The sequence below is a fragment of the Pseudopipra pipra genome, chromosome 4 (assembly GCF_036250125.1).
Source record: "Pseudopipra pipra isolate bDixPip1 chromosome 4, bDixPip1.hap1, whole genome shotgun sequence".
Taxonomy (NCBI): domain Eukaryota; kingdom Metazoa; phylum Chordata; class Aves; order Passeriformes; family Pipridae; genus Pseudopipra; species Pseudopipra pipra.
In genome coordinates, this window is record NC_087552.1 from 72,513,026 (window position 1) to 72,540,813 (window position 27,788).

The following is a 27,788-nucleotide window of genomic DNA, read 5'->3' on the forward strand; positions in this document are numbered from 1 at the left end:
CAGTTTCAAAGTGCTTTGTAACTTTTGTTCTGTGAAATTTAAACACTTGCAAAAGCTCCAGGAAGATGATTACAATAATAATTTCTACTCTTGCAGTCCATCTACTGGAAGAAGAAAAGTAATTTCTAAAAGATACTTAATCCCCTGAAGACCAGTAGAACTGCTGCAATTTTTCTAGTGTCACAAACTATCCTCCCCACCTTTTTCTTAAACAAAAATCTATCACTACTTTCTACATTATGCTCAAAACAAACTAAAACATAACTAGAGAGAGGCACTCACAAGATGCCCTTTGAGAGAGCAAACCAAAACCTGACACACAGATCAAGGTGGGAACATGGGAAAGTTCCCAACAAAGAGACCAAAGCCTCTGGCAATGAGGCACCAACCAGCAAATGAAAATAGAAAATAATGTTCTTAATTTCTTCTTACTTGTCCAAGTAAACTAGCAGGGAAGTAGAAACTTCTGTCTCCAGACACGGGGGGAAAGGACAGATGCAGTTCACAGCCTGGGCTTTCTCCTTCTGTGTCCAAACACAAGCACAATTAAATTACCTTTCTTGAATTCTTGACAGTTGCAATAATTCCATTAGTAACATGCTGTGGATGAGAAGGCCTGTCTGTAAAGTGGCCTTGATTTCTGGTTGGAACTAAATGATGTAAACTCAGATAGCATCTTGAACAAACAGCTGGAATGCTGCTGGATTCAGAAACTCCCAAATAAATCTATTTGACAGTGAATTTACTCCTCATTTAAGTGGCTCATAAAGAAAAGCTTATTTTACAAGGCATGGGTCACATTATAAAATTAACTCACTGATCATAGTCAGGACTGAACCAGGAACACACCTGCCTGTTTCCAGCTACTCTAACAAGTCCTTCAGTTATGCCAGACAGGAATGTCTCAAATAAAGACCATTTCCTTTTCTATAAAGGATAAAAACATTACCATAAATTTATTAATCCATCACGTTCCAATAGTCAGCAATATCATACTGCACATACATGGACACCATGAGTGCCTCAGTTTAAAAAGAAATAAACAATATAAATCTTAGAGGCTATGGAAGACTTCAAAGAGATCTTATGTGGTGCAACACAGGCAGGAAGCAGATTTAAAGAATATGGACTGAGTAGAAGACAGCAAAGAAGAAAAAATAAAGATACATATATACGTTATGCCTCATGCATAAATTTAAATATAAATTTAAATTTGAATTTCCGATACTTTTTTGAGCCAATTGCTTTTTCAGAAAAGTAAAAAACTACCTGGCAATTAAAGTATTTCAAGCAGGGTAGTAAAAGCTTGCTTGTAACACACCACAGAGTGTAGATATATGCAATTCCTCGAGAAAAAAACTGAATAGGTTAACACATATCCCCTGGAAACAACTCAATATTCAGTAGCCATTCAGTTCTCTGGAGTCATTATGCTGCTGCACGAATACCTTCTAATAAAAGGGTTTGCTATTACCATAAGCAGATACATTTTCATTACTACAGAGCAAGATGAAATGAATCAGAAAAATTAATTCCCGTTGCAAATCTCGTTTTTCCAAAATCCTCCTCCAAAAACTTAAGAGGTAAACTGTTTGTACAAGGTTTTAGAGAAAGAAAAAGCACAGGTCTCAAAAGATGATGCTCCCAGAAACAGGGTTGGTTTGTGATTCCACAGTTTGGAAGGTCAATACATCCTAAGCATCATGACCCAACTCTGACAGGTTGACTGACCCCCAGTGTGACTGTAGCTTTGAGAAGGCGACTCCACAAGACCAGGACTTGGTGCCACAAGTGCTCCATCATGTGTCAGAGACAGAACACAACCAGGTCTGTCAGGAAGACAGCCAAGATTCCCCTGCTCCCCACCCCTCCTTGCCAAACACATGCTGGCAGGCAAGATTTTGGGGGGGTGGAAAACAAACTAATAGGAAAATGGAGCAAGGGCTGAACACACCTCATGCCATCAAGAGATTCCAAGGTGGGACAAGAGGTAGAAAAGTCTTCAGATGCTGGATCAAGTGATACAGGATTAGAAAAGCAGTCAGGATAATCAGGCACACGAAAGCTGTTCAAGATCCCAGGTCAAAGCCCAGGTGTCCTTGGCTGTACAACACCAGCCTGCTCGTGGCAAACACCAGCACTGCAGCAGGACTGGGAAAAGGAGAGCAGACCCAGCAGAACCCAAAGAGCCACGTCTGCAGTAACTTTTGGCAAGTCAGTGTGGTGGGTTAACCCTGTCTGGGTGTCAGGTGGCCACCAAAGCCGCTCCATCACTCCCCTGGAGCCTCCTCCCCTTCCCTCCCCACCCACCCAGGTGTCTGCAGAGCTGTTCCTCTCACTTATTCTCACTCCTCTCTTCTCTGGTTGCAATTATTTCTAAATTATAACTTTTTTTCTCCTTCTTAAATATGTTATCACAGAGGTGTCACTACCACCCCTGTCGGGCTCAGCCTTGGCCAGCAGTGGGTCCATCCTGGCATTGGCTCCAGGGACATGGGAAAAGCTTCCAAAAGCTTCTCACAGAAGCCACCTCTGTATCCCCACTGCTACCAAAACCTGGCCACGCAAACCCAACAACTTTGCTTTATCCTCTTCCACACTAACAGCTTCTTAAGCGAAAATTAAGCTGTACTTCTTAGTTTAAAATGTTATGTATAACCAATTTCATCCATTTTCATCTTTAATTTATAAAGAACAACATTCACATAAAGTAAGTGTCAAGGCTGCTTTGATATGATTATGTTTTTTTCACTAAATACCCTTTTATTCATAAGCTAACAGTGAAAATTTGAGCAATTAGTCCACATGGACCCAAGAAAACTAAATAAGAATGAAAATTTCAGTACTGACTTCATTTAGGGTATTAAAAAGACTCATTTTTAAAAAAACAGATATCTACAAAAAGTAAAATTTCTACCCAGCAGAGCAATATTTCCTATGTACTCATCAGAGGTCATCTGCACAACATTTAATTAGTCTGGATTGAATATGCTAAGTGTGAGTTACATATGGTTTATAATGAGGGTATTAAGTAGTAAAGGGTTTCAGCAGTCTCATTGATGAGTACCAAAGTACTGCAGTTACAGAAAAAGAGACTAAAGAGAAAAACTTCAATACAACAAGGGGAAAATATTAATCATCCCATTGAGGACATTTCCTCAAAATGTGAGCATTTGCTGCTCAGATATATAATATTCAAGAACACCAACCACTGATGAGGTTGCGGGAAGAGATACTGAAAATTAATTTACCAAACAGGAAACTAAATATGGTAATTTAGATCATGTGCTTAAGGCAAAACTGCAACACTTTTCTAAATATCTCTGGCTGAAAATCAAGGTCGCCTTTGAAATACCCCAGAAGTTCAGATCACCCTAGTTACATACCATGGCAATTTATAAAACAGTAAAAGATAGTTAAAAAATCTATTTGGATCCATTAAAAGGTGTGCACACAATGGAATCAATATTCCAAGAAATTAACATAGGAAACAAAGAACAAAACAACCCAAAAATATCCCTGTATCCATGCCCTGAATCCTTTGAACTGCAAACAAATCAGTCAACCTTCAGAAATCTGTACTGAAGGGAAATGGAGCAAAACCTGTCATTGCTTTTGAGAACATGGATCTATTAGAATTAGGTTAATTAACACCTCAAAGCAAAATCTTGTAATTAGGGTATTACTTTCGTAATCAGGATTATTTTATATGCTTTCCAACTTTTGCAGATTGATGACACGCAGCAAATGAAGTTAATGAAAAATTAGAAAGTAAGATTTTCACATCGCTCTCGAGAACGAAGCTAAGATGGATTACAAACTTCAATATCCAAATTGCCTCCAAAGTCGTTAAAAACATACATGTTTAATCACAGAGGTTGTGTATCTGTTTTCACTTTTCTCTGGCAAATCTGATCACTGACAAAAAACAAGGAATCCTGCTCCTGCTTCCTCCCCGATTCATAAAGTGAGAAATCCTATCATTGCAGTTTTTTGTTCTTCCAGTAATTATCTTCCCAGTTTTATAACTCCTGGTGGACCTAAAAAGCATGTCCTAGAATTGCTAAGGTTGGATGTTTTAGTTTCAGGGTGTGAATCCGATATTTGAGTTTAGTTTCAATTAGAACCATGGAATATTATTTACGCTGTAAGTGCTACCAGAAATAGACTCAAAATCTATACTGCCAGTAAATTGAAGACAATTTCCTTTTAATTGATAAGCCTTTGTATAGATGAAATGCATCCAAAGTCTTTAGGTTTCCATTAAAAGACAAAACTGAAATAATTCATATCATTCTTCTCTGATCTCCTTCCAATTTGTCAACAGCTTTTTTGAGAAGGGGGAATCCTTCCAATAATAGTCTCATGAATGCTGTATTATAATGATAATGCTGCCTAAATTTACTCTGTATCCACCAGCTGATCCACTTAAGGATCATATCTATGCTACAACAAGCTCACATTCAGTTGGATATCAGAAAATTAAAAACATTTTTTCGAGCTGCCTGCCTGTTAAAGCACTCAATTACAATACAAAAATATCCTAGACTTTGAATATCCTAGTGATAGAAATTATTATATTAGCACTTATATCTGCTGCAATCATCTTGAAGTCTTTATTTTGAAGTCTTCAATTCAACCACTGGAAAAAATATGTCAAACATTTTTAGTAAATAAAACTATATGATACCAACAGGAACTTGCTTATGAGCCAAAAAGAAAATCCATTACTTCTTTTGTAACAAGGCCACTGGCTATTAACTATGCAATCATCTTTGAAAACAGAAGCTGATATACCTACCTTGCTTTAATTAGCATTTTGGACACTAAAAAGAAAATGCTGTAATTTCCCAATATAGTTGTTGACCGCAAGAAATTTTGGAAGTTACAAAGTGTTCACAAGATGTTCTGAAAGGAAACCCAAAACACATAACTGCTTTTTGAGAATCACCTAAAAATGCAACCAAAGCCGATTTTCCTTCAAAACTTTTATATTTTCCCCTTCTACAGAGATGACCCTGATTAAATCAACAGGATTGTTAAGAACCTGCTGAGCTGTGTATTTGTGGACAGGAAAAGGGCTCTTCAAGGACACAAGCAGGAGAGAGACATTACAATAATTAGTTTGATCTTCTTGATTTAGAGTTTGGAAATCCCAGGCAGGAACACCATTCTCTGAAAACTCTTCCATGAAACAGTTCCTAGAAAACCACGTACAAGAATAGAACAGGGTTAGGAAACTGCCTAGACAAGTTCCCAGTGTGTTATTTGAGGAGACAGGAGGAAGAGTATCAGGGACATCCCCAGGCTTCAGTGACGCAACTGCCTGCAGAAATTCTTCCCTAAACTTACAGAAAAGTGTCAGCCAGGTTGGGGGGAGCTTTGAGCAACCTGGGATAGTGGAAGGTGTCCCTGCCCACGGCAGGGGTTGGAACAAGATGATCTTTAAGGTCCCTTCCAACCCAAACCATCTGTGATTCTACAATTCCACGAAAGATTCAACCAACTTCCCCCTTCCCTGATCTCTACACTTCATTTCATTTGTTCTTGCAACAAAGACACCAACTGGAAATAGCAGCAAAACTTCTCACAGTTTATTTCAGCTTGATCCTCAGTTCTCTGACTTTTCTTTTTTGGGTATGTATTATATTTCTTTTCAGTCGACGCATGAGTCCCATGAGAGCCTAATCAGCCAGGACAGGGGAAACTTTCCAGCAGTTCTCTCTCTCCTCAAGCTAAAACTTGGGTTTTTTGCAAGGATAACTAGTATCCCTGCTATCCAAGCAATGAGGTTTGGGGTTGGTATATTAATTATATGGGTGTGTTAATTATATTAATGCGCACACTGTCTACATAGAGCTCTGTTTCTCCACGGCGTAGGTCTTCTTGTCCCTGTGTCTTTTCTCTTGGTTCCACTTTGATGAGATGATTTCCGAACACTGCATCGAGTCAGATGGTTTATTTATTCACTGCTTTTGCAAAGGCAAGCAGAATATTTGCATTGGATATTGCAAGGATAGAGCATTGGATATTGGCACTGGATAGTGCAGGATCAGGTTGGACGGGGCTTGGAGCAACCTGGGATAGTGGAAAGTGTCCCTTCCTATGGCAGGGGGGTGGGACTGGATGGTCTTTAAGGTCCCTTCCAATCCAAATCATTCTATGATTCTATTAAATATTCATGTCATACACAGCAAACCTGCTTCATAAGGGCACACTCCCTGTCACACTGAAGGGTCGAAGCAATAAAAGCTTTTTTTTAAAGTCAAAGCTTTTTTTTAAGCTAAATTGTGAAGATTATGTTGTCTGTACTACAGAAAGACAAAAACACCTTCTGGTAACCCTGAACCATTAATAATTTCCTAATGATGAAGAAAACTGAAGAGTTATCAAACAGATGGAAAATCCAGCATTTAATAGAAAGAATTACAAATCAGAGCAGGTTCATTTTAGCCACGAGCTTTTCCAGTCACCGGTTACCACACACCTGAGATCCTCCCAGCATAACCTGCATTTCCAGCTATGACACACCAATAACAAATTTTCTCACCATTTCCACACCGGCTTGTGTGGCAGAATAGAAGAACAAGCAGCCACTATACTGCACTGCTCTGAGCTAAGCACCATTATTCCATAAAAACAGAACCTGGGAGTAATGGATGAGACTCAAACCCCTCCATTCTCCTTCCCACAAATGCTGACCTGCACATGCATAAACTCCAAAGTACAAGCACACACATAAACACCTTTAAACAGTGAATATAATCACTGGGAGGTACAGAGTGACAAGGTCCAGACCTTACAGGACACTACACACTATAAACAGTCTGCAGTTTTCAAGCAGGGGAGAGTAAAAATAGAGAGGATAAAATTTAGCTAAAGGTTTTCTTAGCCAACACAAAAAGTCTCCATGCTGAAGAGATCCCAACCAGAGCTGGCAGAGAGGCAGGGATGTTACTGAATCCAACGGCAAAGAAAAACTGTGATGGCCAGAGTGCAGCAGATGTTTCTTGCAGAATCAAATGGTTGAAAAAAACACCCTAAAGTAAAAAGGCAGCTGATGGTTTTTAGTTCAGAAGTTGTTTTAAGCGATACACAGAACAAAAACAGGACAAGAGGAAACAACCTCAAGTTGTGCCGGGGAGGTTTGAATAGCAAGAAAAATTTCTCCACAGAAAGGGTTGTTCAGCCCTGGCACAGCTGCCCAGGGCAGTGTTGGAGTCCCCATCCCTGGAGGGATTTAAAAGCCCTGTGGATGTGGCACTTGGGGACATGGGTCAGTGGTGGCCTTGGCAGTGCTGGGGGATGACTGGACTCAACGATCTCAGAGGGCTTTTCCAACCCAAACAATTCTATGGTTCTATAATGCTGGAGAAAAAAAAAGAGCATTCTGTTCTTACTCAACATAATAATTTCATAAAAAACATTTAAAGTTCAGTTGAAGTTAGAGAAGAAAAGTTCCATCTTTGTTTTCTGACACGATTCGACTTCAGCTCCCTGACGTGAAAGGCCATCACCTCATCCAAGCCAGGGAAAACTGGTGCACAGTCCAACCTCCCACACCGCCAGAAGCACCACAGATTTGAGACTGCTCTAGCAGGAAGAGTGTAAAGAGAAATTAGTTTCACTTCTGGGAGAATAGTCCCGTTCAGGTAAAAAAAAAAATTAAAATAATATTGACCTTACTGCACAGCTGAATGGAGCTTTTTCCCTTCGGTCTGTCATGGAAACCACGTAAATCCAGCTATCAAATGCAGTAATTGCTCAAAGATTTTGCACAATTACTAAAACAAGGGCAACAAATATCAGGTGTAAAGTGCTCCATTACCCAACTTTTCCCAAACTTGCTTGGAACAGGCCCAGACATTCACCAACCCCCCGAAAGGGAGCTGTGTCCGTGCACAGCTGTGGTTCAGGTGCAGCTCTCTGACAACATTAATCAATAATATAATTCTCATGAAAAATAGCACACCAGATTTAGGGCTCAAATGCAATGAAAACAAGGTTCTCTGAATATAAATAACATCCAATTAACTGGAATGGTTGGGAATATATTTATCTTTCTTATGGCAATATAGAAATCAGCCCATTTTCCAAATACGCTGCACAAGGGATTCGATTAATCACAAGTTCAAGAAGAAAAACACAGACACGATTATTATTATTTTCTACATAAACTGCACTAATTAAAACTACTTGGAATTTTATCTAATGACTTGTTTATTTTATAGATACAGGCACTTAATTTTAATGAGTGATGCTATATAAAAAAAATACGCAAAATCATTAATCAATTTTTTTTGTCTGCCTTACAACATATTGTTCCCACCTTTAAGTCACTCTAACAGCATCTTAAACTTATTGGAAAAAAAACACAAAACATGTACTGCAATTCCAAACTGTCTTTTCACAGCAAATCTAGAAGGACAAAAATGTGTCATACTGAGGGAAAACATAATCAGTCACGAACAATCTGCAACAGCAACACTCACCATTATTTGTGTTATTGTTAAACCTCTGCAATAATAAATGACAGTCCAAAAATACAAAGATTCTAAAAGGTACAACCACTGCACAGCTCTGGTAATAAAGGTACAGCTGTAAACCAGCCATTCTGCTATTTAAAATTCCTGGGCAAAACTAACGAAAAGAACCACAGATTGACATTAGAAGATTTAAATCTTAGCAAAAGAGCAAATGTCATCTTCAAAAACTAGACACAAGTCCTTCATTTTTTTCATCCCTGTGTTCACATATCAGTATTTTTAATGTTTTTCCAAAAAAATAATTGCATGGATGTTGCTGGTTTATAGTTGGGATTTATTTGTGTGGGGTTTTTTTTTCTTTTCTCTCCTTAACTTACATAACTTGCATTTATATCTGTATTTAATTAGCACTCAAAACCACCAGAAACAAAAACAAAATATATCCCACCTCCTTATGGGCTCCAAAAGTTTTATTTTTCAGCCATACCTAAAATATCATGAAATTGCAGTTAAACCATTCCTAAAAATGTGATTCTTTCTTCTTATAAAGTCCATCCACAAATAAAACAAATAAATTTGCAAATAAAAAAAAAATAAAGCTACAATTCACTTGAATTACTGTGCATGAAGGTGAGAGTAAGAGGCAGTAACCCTTACTCTTGTAACATTTGTGAATATGTTTTAGTTATACACTTCCTTATAAAAATTTCATAGAATTAAAAATTTTAAGATTTATAGTAAATAAAGGTTGGCTGCTATAAACTCTCAGAAAAAAAAAAAATTAGCAATGAATACAATTACCTTATCCTTTCAGCTAATTGTGACACTGAAGCCAGAGAAAAGAAACACATTTCAATTATCAATTTCAATATTGCTGAGAATAGAAATTCTAATATTTTTTTCAATCACGTATTCCTTAGAAAAATCTCAAGGGCAAGTTGATGAAAGACATGTGGAAGGCATATCTTTTACTCTTTAACCATGACAACAAGCACTGGGAACACAAGTACCCCAGCAAGCTCCAATCTTCTTACATCTCTGACAGCCAGACAAAAGTTTTAATTAGTTTCCTAGTTCAGGGCTTCCTAGAATAAATGCAATTCTGTCATTTCTAATGTGTTCTCACGATCAGTTAATGGATTTTAGGATTTTTTTTTTTTTTTGCCTCCAGTTCAGACAACCTTCTTGTGTTATAATTTCTTCTAAATCAATTCCTAGGTTATCCATATTTTCTCATCTGGAACACTAATGAGCCTGTCTAAAATTCAGTTTTAATGCACCTTTCTCTTCTCCTGACTCACTGAGGTGTTCTTTTTCAAACTCACATCACATTTCTGTACTACTCTCCAAAATTTCAGTAGAAGTCAGTTGATTTGCCACCATTTGAAAATCTGTCAGTCTTGTGCCTATATATACACTGAGTTCAGAGTCAGTTCCCAAATAACACTCCCCCAGATAACAAAGACTAAATTATCACTTTTGGAGTTCTAGGACTTGTGTACAACCATTTCCAGTTTTCCAAGCATTCCCCAAAATCATACACAGCTTGGAGAACAAGAGGGGTGCTCTGAATATTCAAGGGTGAATGCCAAATAAAGTATTAATTTCTCTTGGTGGTGCTAAAAATCACAGCATTGGGCAAATTTTGGCTGTACAGGACTCGGGATGTCATCAACTCCAAACTCCTGGTCAAAAATCCTCTCCAGCTCCCTGATAGGAGGCTGTAGCCAGGTGGGGATTGGCCTCTTCTCCCAGGGAACAAGAGGCCGGACAAGAGGAAACAGCCTCAAGCTGTGCCAGGGGAGTTTCAGGCTGGACATCAGGAAGAATTTCTCCAGTGAAAGGGTTGTCAAGCACTGAAAGGGGCTGGCCAGGGAGGTGGTGGAATCCCCATTCCCGGAATTGTTCAAAAAACAGCCAGACGTGGCACTCAGAGCTGTGGTTCAGTTGACAAGACAGGGATTGGTCAAAGTTGGACTCGATGATCTTGGAGGCCTTTTCCAACCTAAATGATTCTGTGATTCTGTGAAAGGAGGGCTGCCTTCAAAGGCAGATCTGGTTGCTCAGGAACTTTTGCAGCAAAGTTCTGTTGCATTTTGGGCCATTAAATATCTCTCTTCTATCCAGTGACCCATATTTAATGACTCACGGCAGAACTTCCCATCCCTACGGTTTCTTTGCTAAGCAGCTCACACATGAACCTACAAGCAGACCTCAGACTTCAAAATGAATGGGATTAATTTATTTATTTGCCACGATAAAGTTTCAAATTAGATGTTCTCTTTAGGAAGGAAAATTGCTTTGAAACTTCCTGAGGAGATCCAAATCTCTGCACGTGGAACGTGCACATGGTGTCTTGTGGAGGCTGTCACTGCACAGGCAGATTGCCATCGAAGCCCAAACAGGGCTAAACGAGATACTATTCTTGACTTGACCAGACTGCAAAAGCAATTTTAGGCGTTGCAAAAAATAAAAAGCCTTTAAACTGGGATCATCGTTAACTTATCTGAGAAAAACAGAAAGAGCAGCTGAACAACTTCGGCTGAAAATGCGACGGATAAACACAATCTGAAGGTAACACATTTCTCATCACTTGAAGCTCCCATGGTTATGTTTGTGTGGCTCACACAAAACATGCTTTAGTCAAAGATCTACCGGATTAAAGTACAGGGAAATAAGTAAAACTACTTATTTCTCTAATACAGGAAATTAAACTACATGTTCAAAAAGGGGGGGTTATATGTTCATATTATCTAGAAAACCATGAAAAGAAGAAATCAGAACGAAGATATTCATAAACACTGAATAAAGCAATAACCCCATAGTTCTCTTGACAGCATTTTATTTTCTCTAGTCTTCTTGACAAACTGCTGAAATAGAAATACCTTTTTCCTCATCAAAACACAATCTTGAGAACCGAAGTTGTCATCGTTGAAGAAAACCATGTCTTGTAGTTCAGCTTGTAATTTCCTGATTTAAACTTGCTGAGGCACTCCTTCAAACACAAACCTAGCTAAGCCCAGTTAATCCAAGCAGGTTGTGAAACTAAGAACTTACAATGGCATTTTAACTTGTTGGCTGCTGGATTCTTCTCTGGGCAAGTTGCTGGAAAACAAAGTGAAAAGAAAACACAAAATTCCCTCACAGAGCACCCAGTAACCTGCTCATCCTCCAGTAGGTTGTGGTGCACAGCAGCTTCAAATGCTGTACCAGTGCTGGTAACAGAATAACTGAGCACTTGTAACCTCATTTTTAGCTAGTTTTACAATGAATTCAGGATTTTAGTCTGTCTTTCACATCAACAACAAAGTTATGAAGGTTTGTAATGAAAGTTAATTACCATGTTATCACCAACTACATGAAATGAAACATCTCTCTGACTTTGAGTCTGTAATATGTGTACATGGTTAGAGACTTTCATGTTCAGAATATTGTGGAAAAATAACTTTTTTTTTCTTTTCAGAAACAAAGAAAGAAGACTAAGTATTTCTTTACACAGTGACTCACTTTAGGAGCATAGGAACCATGCAGATACATCAATCTGGGGGGGAATTAAAGAAGATTTATTCTTAAAACAGAGACATCAAGTCTGTTCTCACACTCAAATGAAGGCCTGCATTTCTGTCCTGCAGACCAATGTCAAGATCCACAATGTCAAGATCCACAATGTCTACAAGAAAACTGTTAGCACCAGGTGGATGGACAGATGGGGATAGCTGACATTCATTTTTAATATGAGCATTCCTAGAAGAAAAATGACTTCTGTATGCATTTTAAATAATGGAGCTTCCCATCTTGAAGGTTACTAAATTATGTAACCAGTTTCCCATTATTAACATCAGCTCAGGAACAGAAAGGCACCAGGCCTCTACATCCTCCCAGTGATGGCAGCATGAAATGAAACAGGTTTTAAGGGTTTCTGCAATTTGGTTGGTTGGTTTTTTTGGGGCTTTTTTGAATCTGTCTTCCGTGGTGCAATAACAAACCAGGAGCATGTGCTCAGTCTTAGACTGACTGTTTCATGAATTTCTAAATTGCTTTAAGATAGACCTAAGTAAATAGTTGTTGCTACTGTATTCCTGCTCAAGCTTTGAGACCATAAATTATTTAGAACAAGAGCTCCCAAACATGTTTGAACAGAGTTTGCCACCAGAGAACACGAACAAAAAACTGCTCACGTTTTTATCATCAAATATTATTAAGATAATTATGTGAAATGAGTAAATACAGCATCAGGATAAGGGAAGAAGCAAAACAAGCCAAAGACACTTGCCTGGGTAACGAGTGGCTCCAGCAGCCTCTCCACTGTGAGAGTCCTGATTTCCAAACTTTTGGGGTCCCATTTCAAAATGATAGGTGACGTTGCAGAAGTCATACTCCCTGGAACACACAAAGTTACACAACATCCATGAAAATTATTAGTGTAATATCCAAATACTGCATACCATTTAGTTAGAGAATAAATATATACATTCACATATAAAATAAACCTCCATAATTTTGCTAGTGTTCCTCTACTCCCAAGAACTCCCAGGTGCACCATTGCCGTACCCTCTGAGGGCTTAAACATTTATATTCAGGATTCTTTTTCCTCCTGTAGCCCTTAAGAACAGACACTCCAACACCACAGCAGATGGATATGTCCTGAAGGAACTGCACCCCATGGAGGGTGCATGCAGGGAGCAGGTTTATCCTGAAGGAGTGCAGCCAAAGAGACAGAATTCAAATTGGTGCACGGGAAAAGTGTGAGGAAGGATGGGGAGGATGTAGGACTCCAGCCCCTGGAGCTGCTGGCTCATGGGCTTGGTGAGGAGTTTTACTTTAATAGAGATATAGGGGTTTTTTAATACCTCGAGATGGAGTCAAGAGAATAAACCACAGACTTGTTCCCGATGGATCTCTTTATTAATTTAGGGGAGCAAACAAGGGAACTTGGCCAAAGTTCAAAAGGACACCACACAAGCTACACAAAAATGTTTCGCCACAATACTGACTCAGCATACACTATTAATTCACAACTCTTAAATCAAAATCCAACCAATCCATGACTCTTCAGTCAAGATTCAATAAATCCACAACGCTTAAGTCAAGATCCAACCCCTCCAGCTCCAAGCCACCCTGAGCATCAAGAAAGGAGCAAAGAAAGAGAAGCAGAGGGGGCAAGAAGAGAAAAGGAGAAAGAGGGAGAGACAGATCATAGAGCTACCACTGACACTTTGTAGAAGACCAGCTCTCACGTGTCCAAGTGGCAGGGCTGTGACATGAGGCAAACAGGTGCCTGAGGTTTTATCTGCTCTGGTCTCCCTGTGGACAACCCCTCCAGTCGGGGCCTCTGACCCACCACTCACTCTGGGCTTCCAGGTCAGTGTGAGGGCACCATCCTCACTGCCCCAGTCTGAGCTGGGTGAGGAGCTCCAGGAGCTGTGGGGTGTTATAGTTTTCCCGAGCTGCCTTTGACTGGCAGCTGCTCCAGAGTCTCCCTATGTGGGCTCCAGGGGCTGCCATAAGGGACATGACACCACCCGACCTCCGTGAGGTTGCACCCATCCCTTCCTCCTCCACACACACACACTCCCCACAAGGTGGTTCTGACCCAATAATCACTGATCTGGTGTCTAACAGAGTGTCATGTCTGCAACCCCAAAATCCCCCTGTGCTGCTCAGAGTGGGAGAAGGAAGCAGAAGAGTCAGAAGTGGAGACTGGGTAAAAACTCAGGGCGGAGGAAGGTGGTTTAGATTTTGCCCTTTTCTTCCCTTGCAATCCCACCCTATTTTAATTAGCAACAAATTTTAAAATCATTTTCCCCAAGTCTGTTTTGCCTGTGACAGTGATTGGCAAATGATTGCCCTGACTTTGAGGTTTCCAAACCTATGAGGTTTCCATCCTATTTCCTCCCCCTGTCCCCTGTCAAGGATGGGGAGGGAGGAGCAGCTTGGTGGGCACTTGGCTGCCAGACAAGGTCAGCCCACTCACATGTGGAATAAAACAAATTCAACAGCTCTGTTCATGGTTTTGAACAGAACTTCCCCACGTTTTTCAGCGTTTCTTAATGCTGCATCAAAAAGAGCAGAACTCATTTAAAACCGAAAAGGATTCTCCAGACCACCTGAGACTTAAAAGCTTAAACAAGGCCTAAAATGAAGGCAACAGCAAGTTGCTGTCAGATTATTTTTTTTTTGCCATTTCAGGTTTTTATGCAATTTTCTAGACAGTTGACTTCATTTTTGAAATTCCAGGTACAGAGAAGCCCAGCTGTCAGGTTGTAAGAGACAACAAATGCACCTCATTGAGCTGGAAAGTGATTTTGTAGAGGTATTTGGTGACAGGCAAAGCCACATGTAAACTAACTTGTCAATAAAAAACAAGAAGACAGAAAAGTTTGATGAAAAAATGTTCATTTTAAGTAACTCTGGTTTAAATACTTACCTCTATTTTAAAATGAAAATTAAAAAAAAAAAAAAGGCCAATGAGAACTCCAACAGGGAAAGATAATCCAATAGTATCACATTGGACATTGCTTAGGTGAGATTCAAGTCAAGCCCTCAGAATACAATATTCCAAAAGTTTTAAATTGTTTTCTTCAGAAAACCATGTTTAACCAACAAGGTAATTTAGGTAATAAAACATAAAAATAAATAAATAAATACTCCACCACCGCAATTAAGTGAACACAATCAAAAGATATTCAGCTATTGCTCCTTGAGTCACAATCCACTTCATAAAGCTCTATTCAATAAGGTGCATTCTCAGGACTCAGCAACATTATCTACTACCTACAAAATAGATTCTGCTGCTTTATTCAGGAGAATGTCTTGACTGATTACTATCAATCGAAATTAAAGTCTCTGCAAAACCCATTCATAGGCTGCAAAAGATTCTGTGTCAAAATATTTGCTCAAAGAGAGGCAGATCAGAACTCCTTAATCAATGTATTTATAAATCACTTATAAACCCCACCCTCCAGGTCTTCTTATTTGCAAACACTCGGTGACAGAAATATCTGATAATATCCAGTGTGTGTGCTACAATCATTATTATTCAGTTTCCACCCTTCTGCAAAGAAATCCTTAGGTTTCATGTCAGTCCCCCAGATGCGACTAAAGAAAACTGCCAGACAGTTTCTGGTTGCTCTAAACACGGCTGATGTGGGAGCCAAGCCCTTTTTTGCAGCAGACAATATTTATTCATCTCTCAGAACCGTTTCCTTTTTATATAAGGATGGTTGACACTCCAGTTGGCCTCTGGATTCAAAAAAATAAGTCTGAAGTAGACAATTATTCTAGTCAATAATTTATATGAGTTATGACACTTTCAAATGGGTCACATGGTCTTTCTTTTTACTAAGCTCACTTTTCCCCACTATTACCATGAGTACTCAAACATACACTTGTCATAATAAAAAAGTAAATTCAAAGCTGTAGCACAGTCCAAAGCCCACAAAAGCAAATTAATTTCAGTGGATGACAAGCACACAGGTGATACCAAAGATAACCTGGACAATCAGTTGTTACAATCAGAACACGGCCTCAGATTCAACCTTTACTACAAAATAAAACAAATATCCTTCAGAACTCAATATAAAAGGGTGAGCAATGCTTTCAAATACAAAAAGATATATACGAGAAAAAGCCTTATTAAAAACTCCTAAGATAGTTTTTTTATTTGCAAGAGAATCTACCCCACAACAGTAAATAAGTAAAAACAAGTCAAATTAATGCCTTTTCCTCAACATTCCTCCAGCTGCTGTCGCAACAGCAATTTTAAATGACAAGACTAAAAAGAAGCTACTTGCCCAAGTGTGTGTTTATGAATAGATAGAATATTTCTTCCTTGACATATCTACAGTGAACTTCCCAGACCAAACAGGTGAACAGGGACTGCTCAGCTGGATAAAGGACAGGATGCTAAGAATATCTTACAACTATTTGACCAAATAATCCCCAAACAAGCAGCTTTAAGCACTCCAATGAAAACATAAATTGCTTCATAGCTTACACCTGGCTTGGATTGTGCAGTACCTGGGAGGAAGATAACCTCTGTGAGCAGAGGATAATGGCATCCCATAATATTTTTCATATAAAGATAAAAGTGTATTATGGTAGAGAGAACATTGGCAGATGTAAGTAAAAGATTTCCTTTCCTATTACCTTCTAGACTAGACTGATACTACTATTTTCATAAAGAGCTTAATTTTTCTCTTTCCTCATTTATTGTCATACTGACCACTTAGTGTCATTTTTTGAATGCTCAGCAACACATTTAGGAAACCAATCCATTCCTTCTTCCAAATGGGAAATGAGGTTTCTTGTCTGAGTCCCTGCCTCTGTAATTCAGAAACGTGTACTGATTGCTCTTCGGGGTAAATCCCATGGAATAAAAATTCACTTGCTGATTTTATGACTGCAGAGTTAAGGAAACATTTTTAGCAGAAAGCTTCTGTGAAACTTAATCTCTGTTTTTCACCTATGTTTTCAACAGGCTGAGTGTGATTATTAACCCTACATTTTAAAACTGATATTGTTAAATAAGGAAACTATGTCAATAGTGCTGTAATAATACTGCTATAGAAGTGTACAGACATTGCACTCCTAACCCTGAAACCATCTTCACACTTTTTTCAAGAATATATTTAAGGAATTCTATTGCCTAACTTTGTTTTCCTCCTTGAGCATGTGCCAAAATGTCTCTTTAAAGCTTTTTAGCTTTTCCTAAATACAGCAACAGAGAAATGTCTCTATCCAGTTCAGTAACGTTCAGTGTGAACATTTGTTCAGGCAGTTTGTCTTAAAAGCCTATCTGTAAAGAAAGTAAGTATTTACTTTAGTAAATGCTAACAAGCATTTACTTGAACAAGTGGAACAAACAGATTCCTACATTAGAGCCAGATTCTGCATCAGTGGAATTCTTCATTTCATAACAGTCACTAAAAAATCTGACCCCACACCACCCCTATCACCAACCTTTTCACACAGCAGGACTTTACTTTTTTGGAACATTCTACAAAGCCAAACTATTCTGCACGTGGAATTGTTTGTCTGTCACACCACAATGTAATGTTTTCCTCTACAATAGATCCACTCTCCTTGTGACTGGCACAGACTGCATTCCCATGGTCAAAGCCGCTCCCAGGTGACAGCTCAGCTCATTTCTCTGCTGAAACTCCAGTGTAACAGTAAAGATATTTTAAATCTACATAAGCAAAAGCAACATTTTGCTGAAGCAAACTGATAATCTTTTAGAAATAGAAACATTGCCAGTCTTGAGCAGGCCTCCAGTTATGAGTCCAGCTCAAGTCTGCAATGCAGAGCAGTGCAGACATGAAGGGCAGATGCTGAACATTTCACAATGAATGAAGTAAAAACCCATTCTTCCTGACTCACAGCAAAGCTGCAGGATTAACCTGGTGGTAATACTAGATTGGCAGTGCTGGCAGCCTAAGTTTGTACTTCCAACCATCTATTTGCTACTGGAAGGCAAATAGTGTCATTAGTGTAAGAAGGATGTCCAGCAAGGTAGAAAATCAGTAAGTTGAGAGGAGTCAAAAGGCAAGATAATAATGATTTAGCCCACGTTTCCAAATAGTAAATTTAAAATACTAAATTTAAAATACTAAATTTTTAATAATAAATGTACAATACCTAATGCTTCAAGGCATTAGGAGTATTAAAAGAAAAAAAAAAAAAGTGCTTTACAAATGATTCTACCCCATCAGTCACCACCTCAACTTGCAGTCCCCCTGTCCAGGCTAGCAGGGCACTTCCACACGCTTTAAACCCACCTGACTTTCCAGCTCAGCTCTTCCTGCACGTTTGTATCCTTTGCCCTGGGCAACAGGGCTGTGGATTACACCAAGAACATAACCTGGTGGGCCACTAACTAATGCTACAGAAGGAAAACAAGTGTTCAGCCCCCCACCTGACTTTGGAGCCACATGATGACAGCACAGGTAACAAGCCAAGCTCCCAGTTCAGCAGCAGAGATGGAGGGCAGGGCAGCCCCTTCAGCAGCAGCACGGACACAAACTGGTCTAGGGTGAGTTAGAAACTGAAAAAACAGTCTGTGATTCCTTAGTTCACATCCTAAGATTGAGAACCAAGTCAAAACAAACACCTCCCTGCTCGGAGACAGAATCCAGAATTCCTTACAGCAGGATACACAATCTCTTGAGACAGACACAGAAACAATCTGACTGATCTCACAGACGTTTATGTGCTTTACTGGGAGCTGGAAGTCTAAATATGTAATGGCTGTACCCTCGAGTCTGCCTTCAGAGCATAACAGCGTTTGGAGAGGCACAAACTGGCTGTGGATTGCCTTGTACAGGTACAGGATAAACTGGAGCACAGGACCAACTAATTCAGATATTAGAAATACCAAAACCACACGCAGTCCTAGTGAGTTCACAACCTGGCTGACCTGTCTGGCAGAGGGCTGCAGTGAGATATATATATATATATATATTTGTATGTATGTATGTATGTATGTATAAATACCTGGTGTTATATATAGCTGAGAGATTCTGTTACCTTACATTTATCTGCAGTATTGAGCAATGCAGATGTACCTGTGCTCTGACCTGAGCAGCTGTAAAGTGTAGTTGCCAGAGCTCTGATACTCCAGGGATATCCGGGTTTCCAGCACTATTCCCAACCCATTTGCCCATTCTCTGTCTCTGCTAACACAGGAATACAAATAGAGACAGAAGGACAAAAAGCAGCAGAGCATAAGAACTGCAAAGCAGGGAAATAAAGGGGAAATACTAAGAGGACACACACTAACAATGAGGAGTAAAAGTGCAGTGGAAGAGGGAATAGAGAACATCCCTTTCTGCAGATAAAAGCACTTATCATTAGTCAATGACAGCCCAGGACAGCCTCCAGCAGATCTGGCTGAAACAACAGGAGTTCAAAGGGGCAGTTCCCATCACCTTGTTTAAAAAAAAGGAGAAAGAAAAAAGAAAGGGAAAAAAAAAAAAAAAAGCAGTGCAGGATGGTTTGGAGGAGTGTAAGGAATATCTATCTCCACATCTGAACATCAACTTTTTGACATACTTATTTGTATCATGAATGTGACTCTTCTCTCTTCTTTCCTAAAACTTAGGCAGGAAAAAACAAGCCAAAAACTAAACCTTTAGGTCCCACTCCCAAGCTTAACCCCACAGGGAATTTTTAATTTGAGCTTTTCTAGGCTCTCAACTTCCTTTTGGATCTACAGCCCTCTCCCCTTCCACTAACCCTCCACCTCCACGGTGGGGTGAGATCCTGGTTTGGCCTCAGCTAAACAGAGTTCTTAAATGGAAGCAGCCCACGATGCAAACTAAGATTTCTAACCATAAACCGTCAAGTAAGGAGGGAAAAGGCCTTGGGAAGGGGAGGATTACCTTGGTAACAGAGCCAGAGGGTCAGAGCCCGTGGAGTGCCCCGACAGAGAAACGGGAAAGCTAAAAAAAGGCGATGACTGATTCACACTTTTCAGTCACATTAACCAGCTCAGTCTTGGAGGCAGCAGCCTACACCAAGACCTGACTTAGACGTGAGGGCAAATTGCCCCCAGAAATCCAAGAGGCCACCAAGAGCTCCCAGGGAAGGTGCAAGAGCAGCACAAGGGGCAGAGGAACAGGGAGGTTCCACCCACACCCACCTGCAGCTGCTTCTGCTTTAACCAAAAGCGATAACTGTGTTTCAAAATCCTGTGCAAAGCTACATGCAGTGTCCTAATCGTTTTTATCTACTATGTGGCTCAGAAAAAATAATTCTAGTTCAAAGGCTCACACATCTCCAGCTACGTTCTGAGTGCCTGTTTGGGCTCCCCCACCATTCAACACTCAGGTGAAGTTTGCTACTGAGTAGACCCTCACTCCAGTGGGGTGTTAGATACAATGTCCAATCCTTAAAACACCTAAAATTCAAATGGTTGCTTCTCCATGAGTAGCCTGGTGAACTGGGGAGTTCTATCCCCAGGAAGGATGAAAAATAGGGTTGTTCGTATTTGTCTGCTCTAATAAATACGAAGAGTGGAACGATGTGAAAAGTAATTTACTCCAAGATCAGCGCTCATAAAGTGCTTGAAAGCTGCTTTAAACAGCCATACATGAAATTCCTACATTCAAATAATTTATCTTGCATTATTTATGTAAGCATGCTTTTTTCCACTGAATGACTTTTACAGTCAAGGTAGGGGAGTTTCCTAAAAAGCTCAGCGAAATAGAAGATTTTAAGGAATCTGTACCAAAAGATTGTCACATCGCTTCTGCACAGCCGTAGATTTTCCCACAATTGGCTCTGTATTCACACAGCTCTTCAGCACCTCCTAATAAAAGTCATCTCACAGCTCTGGACGTGATCAAAGCCTCTGAGCTCCCTGCTGCTGGGAGGCTGGTTCATGTAGGGTCACACTGCAAGCCCAGAAAAACCAAAGGATTTGAAATCAGGTCCTCGGTGCAGATCCTACACTCTGCATTCTCTCTATATATTTTCCCCCAAAATGATGCAAATTTCTACATTTAGCAACATAATAACTGTGTAAAATATTTAGATTAATGGAGATATGATCGATTTACATAAGTGACCCTCCTTTTTAGTAATAAACCCATAACTTTTAAAAAGTTTCTTCAAGTTCTGCTCCTTCTTAAGGAAACACTAATCACATATCTTGCAGGAAAAAAGTAAAATAATAAACTTTTTTTCACTGTATCTATTTTTTTGTTATTTTTCTTCACTGTATTAACCTGGCATTAATAATACCAGGCCATATTTTATAAAAGCAGAGAGGTGTTAAGAATATTTTGTTCAAACAAACATGTTTGCTCCCTTGCAACACAGAATTTGTATCACAAATTCCAACGGTTCTTCCCTGAATTTGGCTCTAATCATGACTTTGCAAGCCTCTGCTTCTGCATGTAGGGGTCATCCTTTCACTGCAAGTATCCTATTTACAATTCCTCATACTTGGAAACTACAATTAACCTCACCTCTGCATTGCCCTGCAGCTGTTCCTCACTCCTCTGCAATACAATTCTTTATTCCACAAGACCAACCACTGCTGCCTCCAGATGAAACAATTTACAGGTTTTCCTATGAAGAGTCAAAGCTTTAGGGGTTTTCGAGCTTTTTTTAGTTTGGTTGGCTTTTTAAGAAACTGTTTCCCTGCCAGTTTCACTAGAATTGCAATACTGTAGGTTCCATCTCTCTACACATATTTCCCTTTCATTAAGTTTTAAATAATTATTCATGATTTTAATTAAGAGTTTTTTGCTCTTGTTCCTACAGGTGCATCACTATTTTCCTGCACTGAACAGAATCTTTTAGTTATCTGAACTACTACAGATACAACTGGCCCAAAGCCTGTAAAATTTTGCTGTGACAAACTGGATGAGAACAGTCACCCTTGGAAAGTCTATAAGCTTCCATACAGTGGAGAAGGAGCTGTTCCCATTTCCCAGCTCCATAATTAACACACTGAATAGGAGCCCAATGGGAGCACAGCTGGAATTCTCCTCAGTAATTAATATTAAGGGTCATTAATAACCTCTTTGAACGTTCCCACCAACTTCTAGATGTTCACATTGTCTGGTATCTGCAGTTGTCCAGCTGTTCATCCACTGATTCTGAAAATTTCCTAAAACTCTTAAAGAATTTTATGATCTAGCCTTGTGTTCATCAAATCTGCTCTTTTCTTAAACATTTCCCAGAAAGTTGCTCTATTCCTACAAAACATGTCTTATCATTCTGATAGAAGCCACAGGTACCATTCCATAATCATTTACCACTAATCAAAAAAAAGGACAAAGTAAAAATTTGCAATGATAGGCATATATTTTAAGAATAAGAACTAAACTGCTTAATTCTGCTTGATCACTTATTGTTGAGAATTTTTCTGACATTATTCTTATGCTGATGGATGCTTTAAACAAAAGCACAATGCACAGGCTGCCATCTGTGATTGTATCCACGAAGTTTTACCTTCCCCAGCTGTGTGTTCACAGGATTTGCCGTGGCTCTGGTAGTTGAGAAATCCTGAAACACAGTGTGGCATAAGAATTGCGTCACCATTATATTCTGAACTGATTTAATTGAATTAAAGATAATAAAGGTCTGTGTTTCCTATTCCTTCATTCAAAAAGGAGTGATGAAGACAATCACGGGACACATCGGATTTCTGATGTAAAAGATGCCATCAAAGCCATAACAGTGCAGATGACATCTTTAATGATGATAACTTAACAAAAATAATTTTTAAAAAAGCAGATGTTTCTCCCAAAACTTACACACAACTTTGGAAAAAATGTCATGTAGAGAGAGACAAGACTTTCTAACAGTCTTGACCTCACCTTTTAATCTATCAGTTGGACTGATCTTGATTTTTTCTTATTTTTCCTTAATATGCAGAATACTGAAGACAATCCAGAAAAGAAGCAAAAAAACTTGTGCCTTTGCTTGAAATTTGAAGACAGAATTATTTCAGAACAAGGCTGATGATTCAACATTAACCTCTTCCAAAACGATGGGAAAAGCAGACACTTGAATATGTAACAAACTATTACATGGAGAGGTCACAAAATTATAGTAGGTATATTTTAATGAAGAGAACTTTAAAAATAATAAAAATAAAAAACCAGACTCCCCAATCCAGGCCAAAGTACATTAAAATCCAGTGAGAGAAAGGTGAAATTAAACAGGTTCTTAACAGAAATAAACAGCTTCCAAAGTATTTTTAAATAGGGAAAAACTATGTATGGGGAACAACTTGCAAGAACCTGGGATAGATTTTCTATCACTGCTGATTTTAAATTCAGAACTTCACTGTGTCACAGATAAGGATTAACCAGAACTGCCCTCATTAAAAGATACGGTGCCTGTTATGCAGCTGATTACACTGATCACATCTCTTCCTTCCAGCAGGCCAAGCTGGCAAAAGAAAAAAAAAGCAAAGGAGGGGATCTGGCTTCATTTCAAAAAGTTCTGTACAGCCAGTGAACACCTTGAAGGTCATTTTACAGTCCCTAAAAAACAACAAGGTTTCCAGATTCATAAGCTGCAGCAAGAACTAAACTCATCTTTTATGGAACTGAATTCCAGAACCCTGGAACTCCAGCAGTGAACATCATACAACCCACAGCACCACCTACCACTAAGATGATAAGCATATAGATTTAAGAGTTCCAATTAATTACAGATGTGCCAGAATGGGTCAGACAGGCCATGACATCAAGAGATTTATGCTCCATGACAACATAATTCTTATAAACTGGAAAGGCACTGGCACTGACTGGTGCAATCCACTATTTGTTTAAGATCACACATAAATACAGAAAACTGGTTGGTCACAGAATGAACAGGTGATTTGTTTTAAGCAAAAGGGTCTCCACCTTCAGCTAAAGGGATTATTTAGAGAATCAAGAGATTACAGAATCATGGAATAGTTTGGGTTGAAAGGGACCTTAAAGACCATCTCATTCCAACCCCTGCCATGGGCAGGGACACCTTCCACTAGATAAGATTGCTCCAAGCCCTGTCCAACCTGGCCTTGAACACCTTTCCAGATGGAAAGATCACAATGTAGTGACAGTTGATATTTACATCATACATACAGAGCAGTAGCATAAAAACTTACTATCCCAGTAGTTGATTTCTTAACCACAGCACTATTTTAAAGTTTCCTCTTCTATGCCTTATTGTAATGCTATAATACAAAGCCAGTTTTCAAGACAGTAAATTCACTTTATTTGTCCAACACCCATGTCTTTAATACCTTCACTGTTTGCTGCCAACACAACAATGCACGAACATTCCTGGGTTTTACTGAGGTCTTCGGGGTAGGATTAAAGAAAACAAAGCAAATAATTCAATAGTGACAAGTGTCATCACAGTTTCTCTTCATTGCACAGGCATGGAGAGTATCCAGTATCACCATTTGTCACCATGGGATGTTCAGTCTACAAGCCTGAGTAGTTTTCTGTTTTGTTCACTGTATTGCAGTACCCACTCAATAGGTGATCCTCCTGCTCCCACTAATCCACGGCATCCTATCACTTGTTCTGCTGCCATGTACAAAGCTCTCTAAGCTCATCCCTTGTGGCTGTTCTGTTGTTGTTCAGTTGGTTTTTATTACGTGTTTACATGCTACTCTTTAAAGTCCCTATTTGTCTTCACTAATTCCACTGTGTCACACTAATTTTTTTTCTCAAAAAAGTAATTCTTATCCCTGCAGCTCCAGCTCTGTAATGTCTGAGAGCAGACTGATGTGGTTGTTTCTCATCTACTCAGCAACTCTGTTAATACTCTGGTTTCAGGATATCTAATTTATTATCTTCAGTTCATATTTTTTGCTTTCTGTGTAGCAATCATAACTAAACATGTTTTTTCCCTCACCTATTCCATGAAGGAATCAATCATGCCAAGGACAAAGGAGAGTCTACTACTTCTACTACTTCTCTATTCATAGATTTCATGATTTATTCATACTTTTTTTTCTGAGATGTAATCCTGTTGTCCTCTTAACATTAATTTGGAGTCCACACCAACATGACCTGCAACACCTGCAGAACATAAATGGCTTTTCAGTAAAATAGCCTTTGTGCTTTTTAAAGGCCCAAGGTCTCATTTTCCAAACCAATTATTTACTCATATTCATGTTAACATCTGAAATATTGGGGGGGAGACAATAACAACAATAAAAATATCACACAACCTAAAAAACAAAACACAAGGGAAAAAAAACTTAGCGGCAAACCAAATTTGCAATTTTTCAGTTGTCATCAATTGGCATAGACGAGGATGTGTCAACTCCACCAACTAGAACTTCTACAGTCACTGTTCTAGAAATGTTTAGAATGTTTTTTAATTACCTGCTGCTATCTCTGATAGGACCACAAGTGAACACTTGTGGTCAATAAAATTAGTGTCCAGTCTAATACACCTACAGTTGGTAACAGATGGAGCGAACTTCTCAGATTCATCACTGACTGTAATTGGGCCCTACATCAGCCACTACTCAGAGCCACATCTGCTTGTAGCTTTTCCTTCCATTAAGTGAACAAAAAACACTACAAAAGCTTTGAATTAGTAAAACTGGATTTTATTAGAACACAGCCTGGCCACCACCATAATGAAAATTCAGGAAGAGAGAGTCAAAATGAATCATTTCAAATGCATCCTTCTGGGGTTGAGTTTTTCCTTCTGCCTGCTCTCAGCTCCAGCACTTTGTGGAGGTTTGTTGGGCAGCAACATATTTTGCTATGTCCTTGATAGCCTGAAAAGTCCAGTTTCACACTGCTATAACACATCTGTCTGGGTGTCTATTCTTTACTCTTAAGAAAGAATCAGGTTTCTGGTAATGCTACAGGTTCCACACTCACTTCTGTATCTCATCCTGCCTTCCTGACCCACCATACACTTAGAATTCAAACCACAGATTGTTCAACCTTTAATTTTTTCCTTTACTTTCATGTACTTTCCCTCCCCTCTTCTGTTTCCGAGAAACCTGTTTACTGACAATAAATTAATTGATCTCAGGGCTGAATATTGAACTGCAAAATGCCAATCCACAGAATGCCATCATTTACCTGTTTCTCCCTTTTTCCTTCCTTCCAACCAAACAAAAAGCATAGGGCAGCATTGCTTTGAAGTTCTTACAATGGCAATGAAAAAGATAGATTAAATTTAACTTTGATAGATGTAAAGTGATAAAAAACCAGGAGAAAGGACCAGGCTCCTGATTGCATACATAATGATTGACTCTGAATTGGTTATTAAAACCCGGGAATGCAATCTGTGATTTGTAATAGCTTTATGTAAATTCCAGCTTAACACAGAGTAGCAACCAAAAATAAAGTGAGGAATTATTCTGAAAGGAAAAGAGAACAAACCAGAAAACACCATTATGCCATTATTAATCCATATCATTAATATGATTTAGTCATCACTTTTCTACAAAGAATATTGCACAACAGAGAAATACAGTGGCAACAAGGATGATCGAGGGCTTCATGGAAAACTAAATAGATTAAAAAGTCTTCATAGTGCAGAAGAAAAGACTGAGGGGGGACACAATACAGCCAACAAATGCCAGAATCACAGAATATCCTGAGTTGGAAGGGACCCACAAAGATCATCGAAGTCCAACTGCTGGCCCTGCACAGGACAATCCCAACAATCCCACCACATTGTCCAAATGTTCCTTGAGCTTTGGCAGCCTTGGGACCATGACCACTGCCCTGGGGAGCTTGTTCCAGTGCTCAGTCACCCTCTGGGGGAAGAAGCTTTTCCTAAGAATAATAACCTATAGTGCCATGGATAAAAGGAAACAATCTTTTGCTTTTGTCTTTCTCAATGAGAAAAACAAACAAACAAACAAACAAAAAAAAAACTGAAGCGTCAAAAGAAAAAAACAAAACCTTTTTTTAAGTTATCAGGAAAGGTTTGGGAACTCCTTTGTCACAGTGCAAGAAGTTTATGTCAGCTCATAAATGAACTCGATGCATTCATGAAAAGGAAAAGAACACCAAAAAAAAAATTACAAAACAAGCAAAAAAGCCCTCACAGACTGACCTGAAGCTACTGAGCTTTGCTGCCTGAGGCTCAGAGGGGAGTCCAGAAAACCACCTCTGAGTGCTTTCTCCACACTTTTACTCAGAGGCATCAACCATTTCATCTCCTCATTAAATGGAGATTAAAACTGTTGACACCCCAGCCCAGTGTCTACTCTGGTACAGAAAGACAAATCACTTAGAGACAATATCCAGGAAGATAAGGAAACCTCCAGGGTACAGAAAATTGGGCCAACTTTCAGGAGTGAGATAAATCTACTTTCTTTCCTCTTCCTCTGTGACAAAACAACCAGGGCAACCAGGTGCCAAGCTATTAGATCAGGAATAGCTTTGCCCTGACAAGGCAGATCAGGAATCCAGTAACCCAGGAGATAGTGAGGGGAAACACAGAGGTGACAGCTCCAATCTGCCTTTCAAGCATGAGCAGCTTCATTTACCAAAAGAGGAATCACTCAGCTTTGCACACAGGCACTCAAGAAAATTACTTCATATCACAGACCTACAACGTTCCTGGAAGTGAAGAGTCACTAGTGAGAACTCCTGGAAGTGAGGAATCACTGCTGAGAACTCCTGGAAGTGAGGAATCACTGCTGAGAACTCCTGGAAGTGAGGAATCACTGCTGAGAACTCCTGGAAGTGAGGAATCACTGCTGAGAACTCCTGGAAGTGAGGAATCACTACTGGGAATGACAGGCACAGGGAGTAACTCCAGGGTTGAGCTGAGCTGGTGGTGGTGTTTTCTCCTTCACTATCT

The 27,788-nt window shown here is 39.3% G+C and overlaps 1 protein-coding gene across 4 annotated transcripts in view; it reads right to left on the reverse strand.

Annotated features, from left to right (window-relative positions):
- Window positions 1-27,788, reverse strand: part of CTNNA2 (catenin alpha 2) — a 486,975-nt gene that overhangs the window by 413,767 nt on the left and 45,420 nt on the right. For all 4 annotated transcript variants that reach the window (XM_064653544.1, XM_064653542.1, XM_064653543.1 and 1 more), the window contains one exon: window positions 12,760-12,866. In XM_064653544.1, the coding sequence (XP_064509614.1) occupies window positions 12,760-12,861 (102 nt within the window). In that variant the 5' untranslated portion in view covers window positions 12,862-12,866. Of the gene's footprint in view, window positions 1-12,759; window positions 12,867-27,788 lie in introns of those variants that run through there.